This window comes from Pinus tabuliformis, chromosome 2_1, assembly GCF_031772625.1.
Source record: "Pinus tabuliformis cultivar Carrire ecotype Pingquan chromosome 2_1, CPIR1, whole genome shotgun sequence".
Classification (NCBI taxonomy): domain Eukaryota; kingdom Viridiplantae; phylum Streptophyta; class Pinopsida; order Pinales; family Pinaceae; genus Pinus; species Pinus tabuliformis.
The window spans coordinates 648,004,921-648,027,840 of NC_142299.1; the positions used below are offsets into that span (position 1 = coordinate 648,004,921).

At 38.6% G+C, this 22,920-nt stretch overlaps 1 protein-coding gene across 2 annotated transcripts in view; it reads right to left on the reverse strand.

The window, feature by feature from the left end:
- Positions 1-22,920, reverse strand: part of LOC149202248 (uncharacterized) — a 207,304-nt gene that overhangs the window by 174,993 nt on the left and 9,391 nt on the right. The window contains exon 1 of one of the 2 annotated variants that reach the window (XM_089403140.1): positions 2,285-2,662. The exons of the other annotated variant lie outside the window; for it this stretch is intronic. Within the exon in view, the coding sequence (XP_089259266.1) occupies positions 2,285-2,437 (153 nt within the window). The 5' untranslated portion in view covers positions 2,438-2,662. Of the gene's footprint in view, positions 1-2,284; positions 2,663-22,920 lie in introns of those variants that run through there. 2 annotated transcript variants of the gene reach the window in all.

Consider the following 22,920-nt stretch of genomic DNA (forward strand, 5'->3'; position numbering starts at 1 on the left):
CCGTCGAGGCTCTCTTGGAAGTTCTTAAGTGTCATCAGAACTAGGAGAATGCAGCAGAACTGATTGAAGGCTTACAGGATAATGTGAAGATTCTTGGCAGTTGAAAAATCAATAGTTGCTCCATTGTATCAGTATTTGCTTGACACGCAAACTCAAACTCAACAAGCAAGACTGTTAGCTGCTCTTGCACTAGGGGTGCTGTTTCAAAATGAGAATGTCAGGGTAATAGATGCCATCTCTGTCTCTTGTGCAATAGTGAATCAACTAATGATGGTGGTTTCCATTTGTGCCTTGTAAAATCAAATTATGTACAACCGCTTACATAAGCAAGTAGATGCAGAAGCTGGTGGTATTACAGAGACAACAGGAATGGGTTCTAAGCTTCATGAAAGGACTGATACAGTTCTTTGGATCCGTAAAGGATGGGACCCTAAAAGGCCAGTTTCATCTGCTGTTGTCAAGTTCAGACTCTTAACAACAAATGAAGTTCGCCTTTAATCCAAAAAAATTTACTTCAATGATTATGCAGTGAGAACAACGAAGACAAGTCACTGCCAAAACTACATTAACCTGCAAGTTGTTGGAATGAAACTGAAGGAAGTCCCATATAAATTTATTTTAATGATTATGGTATGAGGAAAACAAAGATAAGCCACTGTCAAAACTACCTTTAACATGCAAGATGTTGGAATGAAACTGAAGGAAATCCCAACTGGCATTGATATAGTGAAATGCAACCTTACAATGCAAAAAGATATTGTATGAGAGTAGGCTAAGAAAAATAAGAAGGGTCGAATGAAGTTGTGACATCTCATATTAAGCCAGAAGATACATATTCACAATTTTAGTATATGATCACATAATCATGCTAAAAGACTCTTCCTGTAAAGGGTCAAATGAAGTTGTGGCATGTCCTCTCTTCAGAGCATCACATATTTCCAATTCACATTTTAGTATTTAATCACGATAATCATGCTAAAAAGACTCTTCTTGTCAAGGGACAAATGAAGTTGTGGTATGTCCTGTCCTCAGAGGATCATATATTTCCAATTTTTTAGGCCAGAAGATCCATATCATATTGTAACTTTTTATCACTGTAAAATTTGCTATGCTGGAAGATTCTTTTTGAAAAGATGAGGAAAACGAAGAATTAAGCTCTCTGGATTTTTCTCATTTGAGCTGTCCACAATCCATGAAACACCTTAAAAAGCACCAAGTGCAAGTCAATGACGATTTTGAAATACATATAGATATTATTCTTTGGATTTCACAATCCCTTCGACACATTAAAAAAAATTATAATATTGCTAACATTAAAAAAGAAAGAAGAAAGAAAGAAATTATTTTAATGTCCACGAGGCTAAAAATAGCCTATGAGACAGTGTACCAAAAGAAGAAGAAAGCCTTTAAATCAATGCATGCTCAATTGAACAACCACTTTCATATGTCAGTAAGTTATTGCTTTTGAACTATCATAAATATATTTTTTTAAGCAAGTGCTTTTGAACTATCATAAATATATATTTTTTTAAGGAAGTGCTTTTGAACTATCATAAATGTACTTTTTTTAATATTTTAAATTGGGTGGAGCTCGTATGGATAGCCCATAAGTCAATATTAGTAGTAACTTGTGACTTGGTGAAGAGGCATTCTTTGTATTAGTAGTAACTTGCGACTTGGCGATGAGACATTCTTCATCCTAGCAGTAACCTGTAACTTGGCAAGGGACGAAACATCTTTCTTACTAGCAGTAACTTGTGACTTAGCAAACTTAGCAAGGGATTAGACATCCTCCGTACTAGCAGTAACTTGTGACTTGGCAAGGGGCGAAAAATCGTTTGTATTAGCAATAACTTGTGACTTGGCAAGGGACAAGACATCCTTCATAGTGAGAAGAGGCCTACCCATAGTGACTTGGAAAGGGCCGAGACATCCTCCTTACTAGCAGTAACTTGTGACTTGGCAAGGGATGAAACATCCTTCATAGTGGGCACTGGGGACGCCTACCCCTCAAGCGGCATCAACAGGCCAATATTAATTTATCAACATCTACAAACTCTACCTATCTGTTTTTTAACATGTAACTTCTTCCAAGCAAGCACATGCTCTTAGCCATTAAACTTACTCAATCTGTACTAAATTATCATAAATGTACTGTAAATTTGTAAACTTGACACCAGTGTTAGTGGACTGGGCCAGGTGTTGATGGCAGTTTAGTAAGATTTGTTTGAATTCGAGTCTTAGAGATAAGATATTGAGAAATCAGCGAGACTGAACGACCCACCTTGGAGCTGGGATCTTCCTTCCCAATGACATCTCGCATTTGCCTCAGCTTGGTTCTGACCGCATCGGAAATTGAATTATCGAAGTTCAGACCTCCATCGTTCCCTTTCTCCACTGAATTGCAGGTGGTTTGGCCGTTGCTCAGTCGATCCATTTTGTTCGTGGCGGCACTCCCAGGCCGAAGACATTTGAGCTTATGATCCCTCTCCGTATGGTTGAGTTAAAAATTCCCTTCGTTTTCATCAACGTGAAAAGCCGTGTTTGACATGTGTAAAATATTCCAATATTTTGGATCTGAGTCAAGAACTCCGGCCAGCAACATGCACCGTTGATATTTTCCATGTGCGTAGCAAATTTTGGCAAACAGGATGTTCCAATATGTCCTAATATTTAATAGCTATACAACCTATTCCATTAAATGTCAACACTACCAGGCGCACAAATAACTCGAAATTATTTTTCTCGAAGAGTTATTTTTCTCGAAGGCTCTCTAGTTCAGTTCAGACATATAAAATTATGGTACTATCTGTTATGCCCAAGTATCGATAAAGACGTCGTTGCCATTTTCCTGGTGTACGTGGTGGAAGCTGGGAGGTAGTAGGTTAATTAGGGGACGACTTTAATGGTTTCGCTTGTGCATGTTTTAAATTTTTTAAATTACTGTTCAGTTTTTGATAATGACATTTCTTTGAAAAAGTGAGATTAGTGGCTCCCTTTCCGAGGATATCTCTTAGTCAGGATAGTTAGTAGGATTGAATTGAATAAAAATAATAATAAAATGTATTTTTGAATAGTTGTTTTCTAGAAGTCGCACTAAAGATAATTCCATAGTTTTTTTTTAAATGTTTTAATTATTTTAGTGGAGATGTCAATTGATTTGGTAATTTTTTATATCATATGAAATTAAGAAATTTAAATCAAATATATGAAAAAACATGCTGCACTATAATTTTTATTAATTTTAATAAAGTCTTTTTTGGAGTACTATTGAAAAAAATTGCAATTTTATTGATAAAAAATAAAATTATAATTGTAAAATTATTTGATTTTAATAATTATTATTAAAATATTATTTTTCATAAACTAGCCTTTAAATAAATATAATAGTAGGAATAATAATTATTTTACTTTTTTTTTATTGCTTTGTTTTAATCTTAGTCTCATTTAATTATTATTTTTGTTATAGGATCTTGGCTCATTAATTAAGCATGGAGGGTGGGTAAGTTTAACGGGGAGAGAGCTAGACCCATAAAAGTTATTATGCCTAGCTTGCGTAATAAATATATTATTCTAAGCAAGAAACATCTCTTGAAGGGTTCTCGTTTTTTTCTAGAAGAAGATTTAACTATAAAACAACAAGAGGAAAAAAGAGAGGAAATTTTAAAGGTTAAGGCAACAAAAGATGAAGGAAAGAGAGCATGGATTTATAAAGGCAAAGCTGTGATAGCGCAATTTGGACCTCCTTCCATAATAGAGCAACAAGATGGTAATAAAGAAGAGGCAACAAACTCTTCAACAAGAAATCAGAAAACAAGGTCAGTATGGGAAAACAGGGACAAAGACTCAAATGTGAGTCTTGCATGTCAAAATAAATAGCAATCAAGTCATACCTAGGTTTCCTTAAGATTAGTTTGTTGGAACTGCAGAGGTTACCCATGGAGACGAGGACTTGGGTTAGGGCCTATTGCGGAAAATAGAGACATAATTTGCCTCATAGAAACACATGAGCATGAAGGGTGCAAGACACCTTTGTTTGAAGGATACTGAGAGATGCCAGTGTGGAACAAGGCAGCAGGGAATGGCAAAGGGCACGAGGGTATCATGGTTTTAGTAAGGGAGAAAGAAGGTTTTCTTATTCAGTTAGAAAAAAAAGACTCAAATAAGCAATTCATTTGGTTTAAAATATCAGAAAATAGAAACCACATCAGAATTGCAGCATGCTATTTTGCGCCACAAGTTTCAAAAATCTACAAAGGTAGAGGGCTTGACCACAAAGATCCATTTGCAGCTTTAAAAGCAGATATTGCAACATATTCGCAGCTAGGTGAAGTCCTTATAGTGGGTGATTTCAATGCTAGGACTGCAAGTGAGCAAGCTAGCATTCTTTGTTGTAAAGATGATTGTGACCCTATTTGGCTTACAGAAGAAAGTAATCATCAGTAGGAAAGAATTTCAGAGGACAAGGGCTGTGATCTCTTTGGTGAACAATTGCTTACTCTATGTGAGGCCTTTGATTTAGACATTTGTAATGGCTTGACTAGATGGGAAAAGTCCAGTAATTTCACTTGCAATACTTACAATGGAGTAAGTGTGGTAGATTATGTAATTTGCTCACATGGTTTGTGTGAGAAAATGGAAGAAGTTTTGGTTGGAGATCAGCTGTGGGATTTGAAATCGGATCACAAGCCAATTTATTTATGTTTCTCTTGAATTGGAAAAAAACAATTAGAGTAAAAAATTCAACATGTCCAACAAAATCTCCCACAGGGTAGAATTCTTTTAACGCCAGAAAATTGTAATACCTTCAAAATGACGCTAGAGTGGCTCTTTGAGAAGGAGAAAATTACAATTCACAGCCTTCATAGTCATGAATTAACACATTTAATTCAATGCGCACTTGCAAAGTGCAAAAGAACAAAAATTAAGAAGTCTGAAACAAATTGCTTTCCGGTTAATGCTTGGTTTGGCGAGGAATGCAAAAAGGCAAGGAGAATGTGGAAAGAGTCAAACAAGGATAACATAAAGCTCAAATCGTACAATCAATTATTAAGCAAGAAAAAGGTTGATTTCATGGTTTCAAGAAGGGAAGAACTAATATTCCTTAGGAAAAATAATCCCAAACTATTTTGGAAGGAGATCCAACCGAAAAAGATACAAATTGGAAATAATATTACAGCTTCTAAATGGTTTGACTATGCAAGACAACTCTATGAGCATGTTCCCAAGGTTGACCCTCCCCCCTTGATCAACACTAATACTGAACTCTTCACGATACAAGAGGTAGAGATGGGTATCAAGAAGTTGGGTGTTGGAAAAGCAAAAGACTTACCTAAACTCCAAGCAGAATATCTAAAGTGGGGCTCAAAGATTCTTGCACCTCACATTACAAAAATCTTCAACAACATCATACAACAAGGGATCCCCACAGATTGGTCAACTAGTTTGGCAATACCTCTTTTCAAGAGTTGTGACGTCAATAATCCCTCCAATTATAGGACCATCATGATAAACCCTTTGTTTGCAAAGCTATTTCGAAGCATGCTAGAAAACAAAATTAGCAAGTGGGCAGAAGAAAGAGATAAGCGTGCTAAAGGGCAAGCAAGTTTTAGACCTAAACATTCCACAGTTGATCATTGCATAACTTTGAGGCACATCATTGAAAAAGTTTGGGAGAAAAAGGAAGAAGTATTTTGTTGCTTTGTTTATTTCAGAAAAGCATTTGACTCAGTTCCTAGGGATAAACTTTGGTAGAGAATGGAGGAACTTGGGGTTCCTAAACATTTGAGAGCAGTTGTGCATAGGCTGTATGAAGATGTGAAAGTCAAAATTAGAACTTTAGCCAGCATTTCTGAAAGTTTTAGAAGCAATATCGGGGTCAAGCAAGGTTGCCTATTGTCTCCTAACCTTTTTGGTTTATATATTGACAAGCTTGAGGAGTGGTTAAATTCGCAAGGGGGTGATGGTATTTATTTGTGCAAGTTTGTTATAAGGCTTCTTTTGTATGTATATGACCTTATTCTGATTGCTAAATTGGCTCTTGGTTTGCAAGAGCACTTACTATCCCTTGAGCATTTTTGTAGAAGTGTGGGGATGCAAGTCAATATCAGTAAAACAAAAGTAGTGGTCTTCTCTAAGAAAAAAAACATAACCAACATAAGTTCTACTTTGAAGGCAACATTCTGGAAGAAGTTGCGGATTACAAATACCTTGGGATTGACTTCAACAAAAATCTAAACTGGAATGGTTGTAGAAAGAAAAGAACTTTGGGGGGTTGGAAAGCCTTTTATGCTTTTCAAAATAAGTGTAGAGAGGCAGAGTTATGGGACTGGAAGACCACTCAAAGTCTTTTTGGGCTTCTAGTGATTCCGTTGATTCTATATGGTTATGAACTGTGGGTTAGCAGTACTTCCGACATGCACTGGAAACAAATTGAGAAAATTCAGAAGTGTTAGATTACAAACAAATTTAAGATTAAAAGTGTAGTTCCTTATGATATCTTGTTAAGTGAAACAGGGATTGCTCCTATTGAAGCAATTGCTATGGCATTAGTCATAAGGCATATAAAAAAAGTTGAGCAAATGGAAGAGGGTAGATGGCCTAAGGTTGTCTTTAATGATAGATTGTGCAAGAGCAAAAAAACTTGGATGCAACAAAATAACAAATGGTTTAGTAAATGGGGTCTTTGCTTGAACGCGTGTCCCATAAACAACAAAGACGTAAAAGCTTTTGTTATGGAAAAGTTCCACAAACGTACATGGGATAAGGAGCTAGGAAGAAAGAAAAATTACTATATTGAAGTGTTTAATCCCACTCATAATCATCAACCAAAAGCATACATAGAGGCCAATATTTCTTGGAGAGCCAAAATTTTTATTGCTCAATTAAGGACTAATTCTCATCAACTCCGTTGTGAAAAGGGGTGCTGGAAAAGGCCAAAGGAAGTGTGGGAAGAAAGGGTATGCATTTTTTGTTCTTCCGAAAAAGTGGAAACAGAAAAACATTTCATTTTAGAATGTGAGGCCTTCAAAGACAACAAGGAAAGTTATGCAGATATGATGGCAGCTAGCTCTTGGGATAATCTATTTAGCGAGGTGTTTGTCGAGAAGTTGGGAGCATTTATTGTGAAGCTTCACAGAAAAATGGTTGAATACATCAAGCAGATGAAGAAGCAATCTGTCCCATAGGCTATCTTTAGCCTTGTGGACATTAAAATAATTTATTTCTTTCTTTCTTTCAAATATTGACTCCTATTTATTTATTTATTTACTTTTACTCTATTCTTATATTTGGTTGACTTGATTGTTTGTTTTTTATTAATGTTATGTTTTACGATCTTTCTTAGTAGTTATTATTATTTTTTTAACGAAAACGGATATTAAAAGAAAATCAAAGCCTGTTGGCTGGTTACATTTAGGAAGCCCATGAACTGGCTATCCTCAACATATAGAAAAACTGCCTTCCTAACCTTAATATTCTGAATCTTCTTAGCTCCGTTAGTCAAGCCTATGTCCCTAATTTCCCATGCTTGTGAATACAGACAAACTGCTGAAGTAAAAGACAGTAATACATGAGAAACAGAATTAAGGGATTGGATCCCAATCTTCAACCCCATCTCTTATCCGGGTGCCTGCAGGACGGAGGACTGCTTTGTTGGCTTCCACATCTACTTCCTTATTATTCTGCCGAAGAATGTGGAAAAAATTCACCTGAAGAAAGGAACCAACTAGCTTCCTTATTCTGGCAACCACTCTTGCTAGCCAAAAGTCCCTCGGGGACGTGTTATCCACAAGAATTCGAATCAAGGATTGGGAGTCACCAAGAATATTGGCTTTCTCAATACCAAGAACCTGTAAATGCTTAAGACCCTGCAATAAAGCCATGGCCTCAGCTTGCATGTTTGTACTGTGGCCCAGGCCCCAGGCATACTTGTTCTCTATGCAGTCATTCGCATTCCTGATGACACCCCCAGCCCCAGCAATTCCCGGATTGCCTTTGGCGGCCCCATCAAAAAACAAGGAAGAACTGTCACAATTATGGAGCCAAATGCGGAAATCGCCCTCAGCAAGCCTGATCTGCCAGTTTTTCATAGTTTGGAACTGTCTCTCCTCCTCAGAAAACTGAAGGCCGAGCTTGCTCCCCCACGCCAGTTCTTGAGGATTTAAGTTATTTTTTCCCAGCTTCTCAAATTTCTCACCGAGAAATTCCTTGAGCAGGTCGTTGGCTTTTGACAAAACAAGGTTACCCTTCTGCGCTTTTTCTTGAAAAATTCTGTGGTTGCGCTCAATCCATATTTGCCAGAAAATGAATTTTGGATAAACCATCCAAGCTGCCTTGAACCAGTTGTTATTGGGGAGTTTTCCGAGATAGAGATCAGCCTAATCATCAAAGTATCCAGCAATCAAGTTTAGCAGATGAATAGAGGATCCCCATGAGGAAAACACATCAGCCCAAATGCTCTTGGTGAACCTGCATTCAATCAATAAATGAGTGGCGTTTTCCTCATTTTCCAGACAAAGAATACATCTAGAAGGGCCCAGGAAGCCTTTCTTTTTCAGTCTATCCTCAGTTAAAATGCTATTGTGGCACAACAGCCAGCTGAAAAAATTGATTTTTGGCACACATTTCTGCCTCCAGAGTCCTCGCCAAGTCGTTGGGCAGCAAGGGACGTGGGGAATTTTCCTGAGTTGTGCATAGCCTTGTGCAACAGTATAAGAACCAGTTAGAGAGCCCCAACCTCTCTTGTCTTGTTTCCTGATGCTCATCGGGCTCATTCCCTTCAGCTTAGTCAGCAGGAATGACCACGCCTGATCTAGAGCATCCGACATTTGAGGCTTCTTCCAGCCTACCCACGAATTATCCTTCCAGCTAGAAATATCCCACAAAGTTTTGATGCCACTGTTTAACATCCAGCTTCGAAGCTCAGAGAGCTCTTGGACTTCACCCAAAGGTTCTTCACTCATGATTTTATCAGTCCAAATATTAATGAGCTTGCCATTACCCGGGATCCAATAGGAATGCTTTTGTATCAGTGGTAAGGCCTGCATGCAAAGTCTGTGAATTTGAGAGCCTTTGCTGGTGTGGGTGAGGTCATCCAAGCTTCGTAGCCTCTGACCCCTGAAATATTTCTTCCATAACGCCTTTTGGGCCCAGCCCAGTTTCAGAGCTATTTGTCTCCACAAAATCTTAGCCCCCATAGCAATATTTTGAGTCCTCAGATCCTTGAAATTCAGACCTCCTTCTAGCAGAGGTTTGGCAACTTTGTCCCAACTGACAAGGGGGATCTTTCTGTCATTTTTCTTGCCTCCTTTCCAAAAGAACCTTCGAATCCATTCCTCCATCTTCTTGAGGATGCTGGAGGGAGCCAACATGGCCGAGAATTAGAAGATGGGCAGGCTAGATAGGACAGACTTAATAAGCACTGTTTTCCCTGCAAGGTTCAACCATGAGAAGCCCCAAGACTGAATTTTTTTCTTAAATTTCTCAACTATTGGGAACAAATCTTTACTGGAGTGCCTCCTTTGGAAGATAGGAAGTCCCAAATAGATGAAGGAGTTCTAAGAGGCAGAGCCAGCGAAACCCATACATCTGGAAATTGAGGAGAGCTCACTGTTGGAGATATTCCAGCCATAAAAATGGCATTTTCCTTCATTTAGTTTGCTGCCCGAAGTCCCACAGAAATCTTCCAACACTTTTCTGAATCTGGAGGCAGAGTATACGGAGGCAGCACCCAACAAAAGAGAATCATCAGCGAACAATGCATGGTTGATATCCTTGACACCTCGAGCGATCCTAAGACCCATAATTTCTTGGTCTATCTGGCACTTTTCTAAATAAAAACTCAGAACTGAAGCTTGCAAAACAAAAAGAAGAGGGGAAAGAGGACAGCCCTGGCACAACCCTCTAGAGGCTTTAAAGAACTCCGTTGCTCTTCCATTCACCAGAGGGGCAATCCAGGGCTCAGAGATGCAAGCCCGGACCCATATGATAAACTCCTGACCAAACCCAAACTTGTGCATCAAGCCAAAGAGAAACTTGTGATGAACTCGGTCAAACACATTAGCAAGGTCCAGCTTGATCACCATACCTTTTTCTTTCCGCTGCAAGCTAGAATGAATCGCCTCTTGCACAAGGATTATGTTGTCCACGATTTGTCGGCCCTGAACAAACCCCCCTTGGTTTTCAGGAATGATGGAGGGCAAGAGGACCTTCAATCTGTTGGCAATCACTTTTGTTATGAGCTTGTAGCCAATATTGCATAACGAAATCGGACGAAACCTGTTAAAGGTGCTGGCTCCCTTCTCCTTTGGAATGAGGGCGAGAAAGGCAGAATTCGTGCTTCCTCCAATTTTCTGGCAGCACTGAGATTTGGATACCATTCTGTGCAGATCCTTCTTCACTATTTTCCAACAGACTTGAATGAATCTGGCAGTGAAGCCATCTGGACCCGAGGCTTTTTCCGGCTCCATTTCATAGAGCGCAACCTTTATCTCTTTTCTGGTGACTTTAGCTTCCAGTTGTTGATTCATATTTGAAGAGATCTTGGAGGGGACAACATCCAAGAACATAGTGTCCTGGCTCATTCCCTCGACTTCACTATATAGGTTCTCAAAGTGGGAGAAGGCAACCCCTTTTTGTTGCTCGTAAAATCCTTATGGGTAACTCGATCTTATTTTATTTCAGAAATTGTGTTGAAGGACCTTCTAGCTTGGGCCTGCTTGTGGAAGAAGGAGATATTCCTATCTCTTGCTTTCAACCACAGGCTACGGGATTTCTGCCTCCAATATTCTTCCTCTTGCAGACAAGCTGTGTGGAATTTTTGTTGCAGATTTCCTTCTATGACTGTCAATTCCTCTGTGGGTTCCTCCTCTTCCATCTGCAGTTGGTGCTTCTCGAGGGAGGCATGGGCCATCCTCCTTTCATCAGCCAGATTTGGAAGAGTTTTAGCCCAGCTTTTCAAATCAACCTTTACTCTTCTTAATTTTTCTTCCCAAACAAAGAAAGGGGACCCTGTGACAGGCCGATTCCAACTCTCTTTAACCTTATCCATAAAGTTTGGATACCTTATCCATAGAGCACTGAATAAAAAAGGAATGGGTCCAAAATTTCTATGTGCTGAGAGTTCCAGTTTTATGGGTTTATGATCCGAAATATTGCATGGCAGGATGAGCATCCTAGCTTCTAAACCAAGGAGAAGATAGGAACTTTGAATAAGAAATCTATCTAATCTCGCAGCAATATGGCCAGGGCTAATTCTTTTATTTGACCAAGTGTACTTACCTTTCAGAGGTTTGATGTCGAGCAGATCCTAATCTTGCATGATATCCTCCACCCATTCCCTCGTTGGATCTCTTACTATGCTGCCACCTCTCTTCTCGGAGGAGCTTAGGGTTATATTCAGATCCCATGCGATAATAATATTTCTCAACGTTTCTTCCTTAGCCATGAGTTTGATTGAGTCCCAACACTACTTCTTTTCCCTTGCGTTTATCAGCACATATACATTAAAGAGGCTAAAGGCCTCCCTTGTTTCTCGGCTTATGAGTTGCATAAGCTACTAGTGTGTATTCTGCTTTCCATTGACCAATTCCAACTTGTCTTCATTCCAGAGAGCTCCCAGCCCTCCCAATGCACCTTGGGCTGAGACAACCTGCCATCCACTTTTTCTCCATAGGTTCCTGCTTACTTGGAGGAAGCTCTTCTCCTCCAACTTAGTCTCCTGGATCAGAAGGATATCTGGGGTTTCTATTCTAATCAAGCTTCTCGTTGCTTCTTCTTTTTGCTTTCTCCCCAACCCCCTGCAATTCCAGGAGACAATATTCATTATTTACCTTTCTGAGAATAGGTGGCCCCTTTGGGCCCTTGTCCATGACTTCTTGTAATCTTCAGTGTCTTTGCTATTCTCCAACGTTGGCTGGCTGCCTTGGAGTTTGTCTTTATATGTTTCTCGCTCTCTTTTTTCTCGATCAGTTTTCCTTCCTCTTTTCGATCTGCGGGACAATGTTTGGGAGTTTCTTATTTCTCCTTCCTCCTCAGATTCTTCTGAATCTAGGTCTTCCTCTTCCATATCTGTAACCTTTTCCTTAGGGCTTATTGTTGTGCTCTCACCTTGCCTGGAATTTTCAAGGATCTCTTTCTCATTTGCCTCCTTCTGTTGTTGTTCTGTTTCATGCATTTCGATTGAGGTAGAGGAAAGAGGGGTGAACGCATTCTCTTGTGCCTTTGGTTGGCCACTAGAAGAAGGCTGCAGCCCTTTTCCTTTTGTAGCTCCAGGAGGGTTTGAGAGTTTAGGGTTAGCCCTTGACCTTTTGACCTGCTTCCATCCTTCTTCCTTTCCTTGCACCGCCTCTTCATTTTTTGTGCAGTTCTTGGCAAAATGTCCATATTCCTGGAACTTGCGGCACTTGAAAGGAAGCTGCTCATAGTCAAGTTTTTGCATGTGAGTCCAGCTTCCTACATTTATCTTTATAGCCTCCGGCAGTCCCACTTCTAGATCTACTTCGACACAGATCCGAGCGTAGTCATATTGATCCTTGGTGTTTGCGCGATCTATGAATTTGCCCAGCGCATTGCCTATATGTTGAAGGGAGTCCCAGTTCCAGCAATGCACAAGAAGATTCGGAAGCCTTACCCACACTGGAACCACTGACGGAACATCTTCAGCTGGATCAAAATCGAGATTCCATCTGTTCAAATAGAGACCTTGAGGACCCATAAAATAGGGCCCGTTCTTGAAGATTAGATCCTTGTCTTCTTTTGAGATAAACTCGAACAGGAAATAACCTCGCCCTAGAAAATACGAGGTGACACTTTGCTTGATTAATGGTCTCCAGTTTCTGCAGACCCAGGCTTCTGTGGCTTTGGGAGAAGGCCAAAGGCCAGTGAACTGACCTACCAGGGCCCTTTCTGCCAGTGACAGAGCAACCTTGATCGGCCCTTCCGAAGGAAGGGAGACCTCCGGAATGTTTTCCAGTTTTTTAACAAACTTCGAAGCATTCGGTTTCTTCTTGGCTGGCAGCGAAGCCAGAAGAGTCTTGAATGCGACATCTTCAGCTTTGGGGGAGGACGGAAGACTGATAGGAGGAGCCTGGGATGAGCCCAGCTCATCCATGGTAGAGGGACGCAGAGGGGCGCAGCCCTAGCGCGGCCAACCAGCCCGTGAGAGCACGAACAACTCGCAGAGCTCGGGGAGGCAGAGGGCAGCGAAAAAAGTTTTCAAAATTGAGCCCCGAGAGTTGCATACATCATTCTTCTTAGTAGTTATTATTATTTTTTTTTATCTTAATTATTATTATAAACTATAATATTATTATTCTTAAACTAGTCGTTATAGGAATATTATTTGATCTTAATAATCATTATTAAAATATTAATTTCCATAAACAAGTCGTTATATGATCTTTTGGTCTCTACATCGCCCTCTATTTAAACATGTGTCATGATCTACACCTTCATCTGGTCCTGACGATGAACCACACTAGCTGGTTCGAAACGCATCGACAAATTTTTCTCCTATGTGATATCTACCGAAAAGACTATTCGTAAAGAAATTATCTAATTTGTCTTTAAAAGTTTGCAATTTTCATAAATCATTATCACATCAAATTTTAAAATTTCTTTTTTAAAAATGAAATTTTAAATTGGGAATTATATTAGTGAAATATTATATACAAATCTTGTAAAAATTTTCAAAGAAATATAATTTTCTTTATACATAGAAAATGTTTAACTAATCTTCCTAAAGGTTTTTGAAGTAGTTTTCTTTATACACTGAAAAAATTCAACCAATCTTGGTGAAGGTACTTAATCTTTCATTCCAAGGAGAGATACTAATGAGAGAGCTTTATGTAAGAAAAATAAACTAAAAACAAGGACCATGAATATATTTAATGAAGTGTGCAAGAGTGTTGTTGATGATCCTCTAGATCTCATTTTCCAATGTCATTCCATCTTCAGATAACATGTCTACTTCATAGTTCTTGTCCTTGTAAATATGTGTAAAAAAATGTGAGAGAAGGCTTATTTTGGAAGCATGACGTCATGTAAAAGAGGTTGGACTGGGACGTTGTGAAAATTGAATTATCCTTTTATCCATTGAATTACAAGTAAAGAGTCTCTCTGAATTTGGATTAGAAAATTTCCAATTTCTTGAGCTAGCTAGCATTAAGACTAATTTTAGAGCCATAAAAATATGTCATGAATGGGGGATAAATGTAGAATTCCTCCAACCATGTCTTTTGGGAGGAACACTGCGGAAACTCCATTAGAGAAAGCCCAAGGAAAAACTTTATTTATTGTTTCTTCAGGGGAGTGATATGATATGCACCCTTCCTTGTATTGCGGAAATGCAATGAGGGTGTTCATACTTTGGATAACACATTTCAAAGGTATGGTATCCTATCTTTAAAGAGCTTGGAATTTCAAGCTAGCCAAATTCCCCAAGTTATGGTTTGATAGAGCGCTTTATATCTCTTTATGTCCATGTTCATGCACTAGTCACTTAAGGGTCTCTTCAATTGAGTTCCCTTTCCAAGCATTTTTCAAACCATTCAAGTGATCTATTTCTTACCAGACTTCTAGAGTATAAGCACATACCAGACATATGAATAATATATATATATATATATATATATAATAATACAAATAATTTAAATAAAAATAATAATGATTAATGATTAATTAACTAATAATTAATAGTGAAGAGGCATGTCTCTAAGGACATTACCGTTGTGAAGAGGTACTTGTCTAAGGTATGTAAGCTGGCCCTCGCCCTCGCCCTCATCGTAATCATCTTGCTTGTATTCAAATATTCTTATATATAATTACTTGTCATACAATAGATGTCTTTGTCTTCGAAGTGTTCTGAAGATTATTGCAGAACATAAACTAACTTTGTTTGTTATATTGGTATAAGATCATTCCTCTGTGCATACGAACTTTGTTCGTTACATTGGTAATATCAGAGCATTCCTCTGAGTATACAAACCTTGTTCGTTACATTGGTATCAAAGTCGTTTGATCCTCTGGCCACTCAACCGCTGCATGGAGTGCGTTCTCCGATCCAGGTCTTTGGCCATAAAATTTCCCAACCTTGTTGTCGTTGAAGTGTTTGCTACACAAGTATTTAGATATTCTCCATATAAAGATATATTTAAAAAAATATATTAAAAAAAGGTAAAAAAAAACAAAATATATATATATATATATATATATATATATATATATATATATATATATATATATATATATATATATTAAAAAAAATTGAAGAAAAAGAAACAAAATATGGGAGGAGCATATATATATATATATATATATATATATATATGTGTGAAAAATAAAAAAATATTAAAAAATAATAATAATGATAATTTGACAAAAACATATATATATATATAAAACAAATAAATATTGCATGTTTCTTACCTGGCCCGTGCAAGGGAAAATCGTTGGGGTCGTTACACTGTCAGCAGCCTCCACAGCAAACTGGTCGACTAGCCACTGACAGACCAGCCGCCATAGTCGTTGGAGCAAGTTTCTCTATATTGACTGCCCCAACAACCCCGCCACCTTCTCAGCTAGTCAACATCTCCAGTGACTGTGACGTATGACCAACTATCGATCCTTCCGTCTTCTCTATGTTTCCCCTTGTTTCACCGCCAACAAATCTGTGGCCTTCCTTCAATCCCAACCTTCCACTACCCCTCTGCCATTCAACTTGAATCACCAATTGCCATTTGTATACATTAATTTTTCATTCATTTGTACAACTGCAATCATCTAAACAACCACCTTCATCCATATACCCATATGTACAGTCGTGTCTCAGCAAAAGATTCCTTATCATAATTTGAAGACATAAATATTATATAGGCTATGTAAATATTATATAGAAGTGTTTCTTTTGAATTTGTGTGAACGTAAAGGTTAGATTTACATATATGTGGTGCAAAAAGTATTAAAAAACAAGTTTATTAAAGGGAAATTTAATATTATTGAAGAAAGGTGAACCCAATATTAGTCATAACCATCCATATATATATATATATATATCCAACGATTCCACTAAAAGAGGTAAAAGTATTGAGCCTATATATAAAGGATTTGAGTGATTAAATTTAATAATAGAAAAATATTAGGAATTAATTATTATATTTCTAAGTTCTAAAGGGATATTTTGAAAGTATAAAGGAGGAATATTTTTAAAACCTTAAAGCTCATTTCAAAAAAAGAAAAACGGAGATCAGTAATGACAGATTTCCTAAAACTTTTATTAAATGTGTTAGTACACTATTTAAAATCAAATGATCACTCGCAGGAAGAGATATTATAATCTCTATCAATCCTACTAAAGATAGTAATTATGTTAGTACTAAATGTGCTAACCAATTAGTGATTCCTGAATTGAATGTAATTGAAACGAGTTTTGTTGACACAAGTGACAAACAATACGACATAAACAATCTACAACTAAGTATTGGGGATTATACTTTTATCTCGCAATTCACCATGAAAACCTTATTTTTTTACAATAGTGACATTGTTTTGGGCTCACCATAGATGGCAACTCTAGGGTCCTTCATCCTAATATGAAAAATAAGCTTTTGACATTTTTATACAAAAAGAAAAAAAATAACAATACAAGATGTTCCATTCAAGACAAATTTAGTAACATCAAAAGACATACAAGATATTTCAAAAGTAATTTTTCAAGAAGGTAAAAAGGTACTACAAAATATGAAAGAGAAGTTGACAAGATCATTTCTGAAAAAAATGAAGAAGTTTCTTGGCTTAAAGACCATAGTGAAAAATTACTGACACAAATTAAGAAGCTTGAGAAGGATAAGAAGTCACTTGAAAACAAGGTACAACAACTATCGAGAAAGAAGCATCAAATGAAAAAGTCCAAGTTGAAGAGAAATGAATAAATACCGATCCAGTGAATATCACAACTCAATAATAAGACAAGTCAATTGAATAAAAGACACACTTAGATGTTGTAATTCAGACAATGAACATCCCAAGTGAGGGTTTTGTAACCAACTCAACAACATCGTCACCTAAACTAAATCATAATATTGCCACACACATTATAAAGGAAAGACAAAGCAAAAGAACTACTTATCTACATCTGAATCACAAGAACAAATATCTCAATCAATCTATGAATCTGTATCACTTAGAACATAAACAACAAACTTATGTTCCACATAATACTGAAGTTTGCACAATTCAGTAGAGTGATAACAATTCATCACAAGTTTCTAGTAACCAAAAGATTCCACAAAAGACTGATTTAGGATGGTCAAGCCCATTCTTAGTTCGATAATTTTATTTATTACTCCAAGGATCATATCGTTATGTATTAATGAAGATGACATTTCTAAGATGAGAAGACATTCAAAAAAAAAAAAAGAGAAAAAGAGTAAGCTTTGAGAACAAAGCTTTTTGAAGAGGAAAGCAATGTTATACATATATATATATATATATATATATATATATATATATATATATATATATATATATATATATATATATATATATATATATATATATATATATATATATGTATGTATATGTATGTATATATAATAATAATAATAATAATAATTATAAATATTATGATTAATTAACTAATCAGTAATAATTAGTTGGCACATCTCTAAGGGCATGACCATTGTGAAGAGGTGCCTGCCTAATGTATATAAGTAGGTCTTCACCCTCATTGTAATCATCTCACTTGTATTCAATTTTTTTTTATATATAATTACTTGTCCTACAATGGATGGCTTTGTCTTCAACGTGTTCTTAAGATTATTGCAGAGCGTAAACAAACTTTGTTCGTTACATTGGTATCAGAGCATTCCTCTGAATATACGAACCTTGTTCATTACACATGTCTTTCAGGTGGAATACTTGGGAAACTCCATTAAAGAAAGCCCAAGGAAAATATTTATTCATTGTTTCTTTAGGGGAGTGCTATGATATGCATCCTTCCTTGTATTGTGGAAATGCATAGAGGATATTCATACTTTGAATAACACATTTCAAAGGTATGGTATCCTATCTTTAAAGACCTTGGAATTCCAAGCTAGCCAAATTCCCCAAGCTATGGTTAGATAGAGCCCTTTATATCTCTTTATGTCCATGTTCATGGACCAGTCACTTGAAGGCCTCTTCAATCGATTTCCCCTTCCAAGCATTTTTCAAACTATTTAAGTGATCTATTTCTTACTAGACATCTAGAGTATAAGCACATATCAGAATGCGGTGGGAGTTAGTCTCAGAGTCAACTTTACAAAGACCACATTGACCTAGTTCCTTATAGCGTCTATTTTTAACGATGTCCAATCTTTATTGTTTACCAATAACCACGTGAAGATTTCTTATCTGGATGGGAATTTGAACCTCTAGAGAATCATTGACCACAAGATTGTGGGTTGTTAATGTCCTCAATAACAAGGACTTTGGATCCTTGTCCGGGCTCATAGTTCCATGTAGGACTCAAAGACAAAATGAGTTGATCTTCTTGATCATTTAGATTTCTGAAACAACTTCCTAGCTTTTGAGTATAGTGTTCCCAAATTTATGCCATCTCCTCTCAAAATATGATCTCCTCCCTAAGAAATCCGTTATTGTGGCCTATCCAAAATTTGACTCCCTAAGATACTTTTCTTAGATTATGGTATGCCCAACTTTCAAGTCTAGAATTAGTGGGGGTGAGAGCCTATACATGTCATTACTACCAATCGAAGGGTCCAAGCCAATGTGTACTTTGTTATCTATGCCAATTCTCCATCTATCGAGGGGGAGGTTGCAACCACTTCTTTCCATATTGTTGAGGTGTTTTGAAAATCTCGAGCTAGCTTTTTGACCCATTCCTTTATGGAACTGTTGTAGTGGCTACAACCACCCTCCAAAATTTTGGCCCGCATGCAAATTTCAGAGCTTACCTTGGATCCTGCAATCAATCATCCTTGGTCACTTGTTGGTAAGCTGATGATTTCAAGCTCCCCTCCTTGATCCTAAGAGTTGTTCGCGTTCTCATCTTTATGCAACATGTGTCATCATTGGGCATAGGGGTTGTTGTTTTTCATGCAAAGGGAATGTTGTCTTGCTTTAAAGGAATTGTGTGTGTATGAGTGGTTGTCATCACATAGACATGTTTCACACTCACTTCATGCACTCTTGTCACGAAGGTTCTTGCATGAAGCAAAGTATGTCTTGTGCATTCTGGAGGGTCTATATTATGTCATTATGTGTCCGTGTGCGATGGAAGTTAAGTCCTACCAATGTTTACATATGTTTCACAGATCTTACACTTAGCCATTTTCCCGAGCAACCTAGCCCCATATAGCTTCCCAAAATTGTGTGCTTTGCTTCTACAACCATCAAGATTCCTCCCTTGCCTGCTGAAACCTCTTAGTGCGCAGAGACACCAACCTCCCTTGCCTGCTGAAACCCCGTAGCCCGCAGATACCCCAGCCACCACTGCTCGACAAAAATGTGTAGAGCAGTCAGCTGCACTACACTCAGAAATTGCGCAGAGGTGTCCTCCTAGGACCCCCATCCCGCAGCAGTATCATGTGCCTCAAAACTGGGCAATGTTGTCCAAGCTTCCCTCTCTGTCTTGCATGCAAAAACTGCGTAGACGGAACTCCCAGGACCTCATTCCAGTAGCAGTCAATGTTCGCTGAAATTGCACAGATGTACCTCTTGGTGACTACAGGAAAAGGTGACATGCTGAAATCGATTCCAAGGAGTTGAGGAGAAAGACCAAGGAACCAATTAATGGAAAAGATCAAGAATGCGTGCAAACTTCGTCAGATGCATGATCATCTTGAGGGTAAGTATGGTAAGTAAAGAACACCTTCCAAAGTACACCTCTTAGTTGAGTTTGCAGGATGACTTGTCAATGTCATATCATTTTGTCCTGAATAACATGCATGTCCGCAAACACGAAAGGTCATTGTATGTGTTTCTTCTACATGTCTTACTTCCTTTTCACTTATTCGACCAACTATCGTCTTCAGCATGATGATTGCTATGTCATTCTTGCGACCTCGTTATGGTGATGTTGAAGGTTGTGTTTGAGTTGTGTTCACTATGTAAACATCTATGACAATCACACATGATGTTGTAAGAATTGTCGTGCAAGTGTCGCCACGGTCGTTCGAATGTCTATCTCATAGTGTCGCGCTTGTTGCTTGCACTCGTCGGTCAGTCACACTGAGTGTATGTTGTCTTGATGGTTCGAGGTGTCTTGTCATTGAGTCATGTTGAGCATGTGCTCGCAAGGTCATGCATGCACAAGTTTGCTCGCTCACACACTTAGTAATTTTTCTGAAACTCTTTCGACTGGACCTCCCTTCAACAGTCAGACCTTCGTTGAGATGCACTGTGCAATCTCAACTCTCGGTGAACATCTACTACTACCTAGAATTGCACAAAGCTTGAGGCTTCTTCCCAGGCAGTCTGCACTGCACAATCATGGAGTCGACCCGATTGACTGTCACCCAGAACATCAAAAGTGTCTTAGCAAGCCATCTCAATCTACACTGCCCACAAGCAACACCATTAAGCCTCTAGTTGGTCAATCAAAGAGTTTGACCGAGTAGTGACCTCAGTACTCACTCCTCCAAAAAATTGCGCAGAAGCTTCCAAGCATGCCCTCTTCCGCTAAATGAAGAAACTACGGATACACACTGGACAGACACTCGCTGCCTATCATTGCATTGCCCTAAAAAATTGCGCAGTTTTTCCAGCTAGTTACCCTGTCAGTCGACCTGCTGCTCCTCCTGAAAACTATGCAGTTTTCATGAGCAGTATCCCAGCTGCCCAACATCCTGCTTAGCTCGGAAACAACACAAGGATGTCCAACATGCCAGCCTCCCAACGCTGCACAGTTTTTGGCAGCAACCTCCCGTAGTCTGCTACCAGCTCCTCAGAGAAATTGTGCAGTGCTTCCAATCTCCCTCTGCTGCCTGTATTGTCTCCCTGAAAAAATTGCATAGATCTACCCTCCAGCCGAGCCAAATCCCGCAGATAGTCACTGCTGATATGGATTTCCAATCTCAGCCTCCTAATGACCCCTGCGCAATTTTCATGGACAGTGCCCGAAGCACACATCCCTGCTTGAAATGTGCTTTGCACAGTTTCAAAGCCTTGTCCTCGCTCCTGGTCACCTACATCCAAAAGCGAAAAACATTGCATCATGGTAGACTAGGATATTTCTAGATTTGATGTCGTCTCATCATGAGTGATTGCAGATATAGGTACATGGATGAGACATGGCACGATGACGAATGTGATAAATAAGGAGCGCATGCAAGGAGACTTGTTCACGAACTGACAAACACATGGAGCATGCACAAGTACAAGCGAAGGAGGGACATGCACGTGCAACATCAACTGAACACCAAGATCATTGAGGAATCCACACACCTTGCCATGTGGAGGTGAAGCTATGATACACCAAGAGCACATCCATCACTCAGCAGCACTACAACTCGACATGGACACCACCAACAGCATGAACATACCAACTTCGTTGTGTCAAGTCATGTCGTGAGTCATCTCAGCCACATCACTACTGTGGATCATATTGTTGTAATCAATGTAATATAATGTGGAAGTCCAAGGGACCCAAATTTAAATCTGAAGAGTCATGTAATTCAAACAGTCATGAGGGAAGTCGAACAATCACAAAGGCGAGTTTTACCCTTGGCTATAAATACCCCTCATTTGTACATGCAATGGAATTTTCACCTTGGCTCCTCCCACATAGCCTTGAGAGTCTATAATCTTTTCTTTGAGGAGCGAGCAGTGGCTCCAACGGCCTGCTATTGGGGTTAGTGATGTAATGGTGTACAGATGTGTCTTGGAACTTTCGCTTAATTCAGAAGCCTATTAACAGGCCATCATGTTTTCACTCATGTATTGTATTTATTTGTAAGACTATTCTTTGGATGCTTGTAATGCATGTTGCAACCTATATTAAGACAGTTGAACTATTTCGGTTGTTTTAGTACATATGTTATTGGAAATGTGTTGTATCAGTTGTTAATGTTGTCTTGGCCGTGTGGGCTATCCAACCGGACACTCAACAGATTCATTCTTGTAAACTTGTTATAATTCCTGTCACACTCATGTGGACTATTCCGTCGGGTGTTGTATGTGCTATCTTTTCACCTTGTGTTTGTGACTGCCACATCCGTGTGGACTACTCTGTGCGGAAGCTGCGCATGTCATGTTGTGTTGTGTGCCTCTAGCAGAGTTGGGACTATTCCCTTTCGACTTGAGACTCACTTCCACCATCTCCCCCTGCAGTGAAAGAACTTTGACAGAAGCGACACTAAGCACTCAATAGGCACGCGAACCTCATTGTTCGAAGACAAAGTAAACCACTCTCATGTGCTGACAAGCAAGAGCTAAGGCAAATCTTTAAGATAATGGCAATCGGGTCATCGTATTGGATGGGACTCCTACACCAAACAGTGTGAGGTCTAGTTGGGACTTCATACCGGGGAGATCCCCCGAATGTTGGCGGGTCTAGCACTATCAACAGGAGCTAAGAGATATGTATGTATCTTTAATTACATATTCCCAAAGTCTAAAGCCTTATATCAATCTTCATACATTTTTAGTTGCAAGAGCCTTTGCAAAAAGGAATACGTTTTTTAGGCTCCATCAGCCTTGAGATTATGGAACAATGGGTTTTTCCTACGAGGTTAGGTCCATCCCCTTTTTCCCTACCTCTCCAAACTAGATGAACCTAAAAAGTAACATTTTGATTTTCCCCAACTCTCCTTTCAAAATTCATACCAAAGGCATCCAATAGATGAGGATGGCTTCTAGCATTGATTTGACAAGCACCATCTAACTACCTCTATAGACCCATCATTTGCACCATGTAGTGAG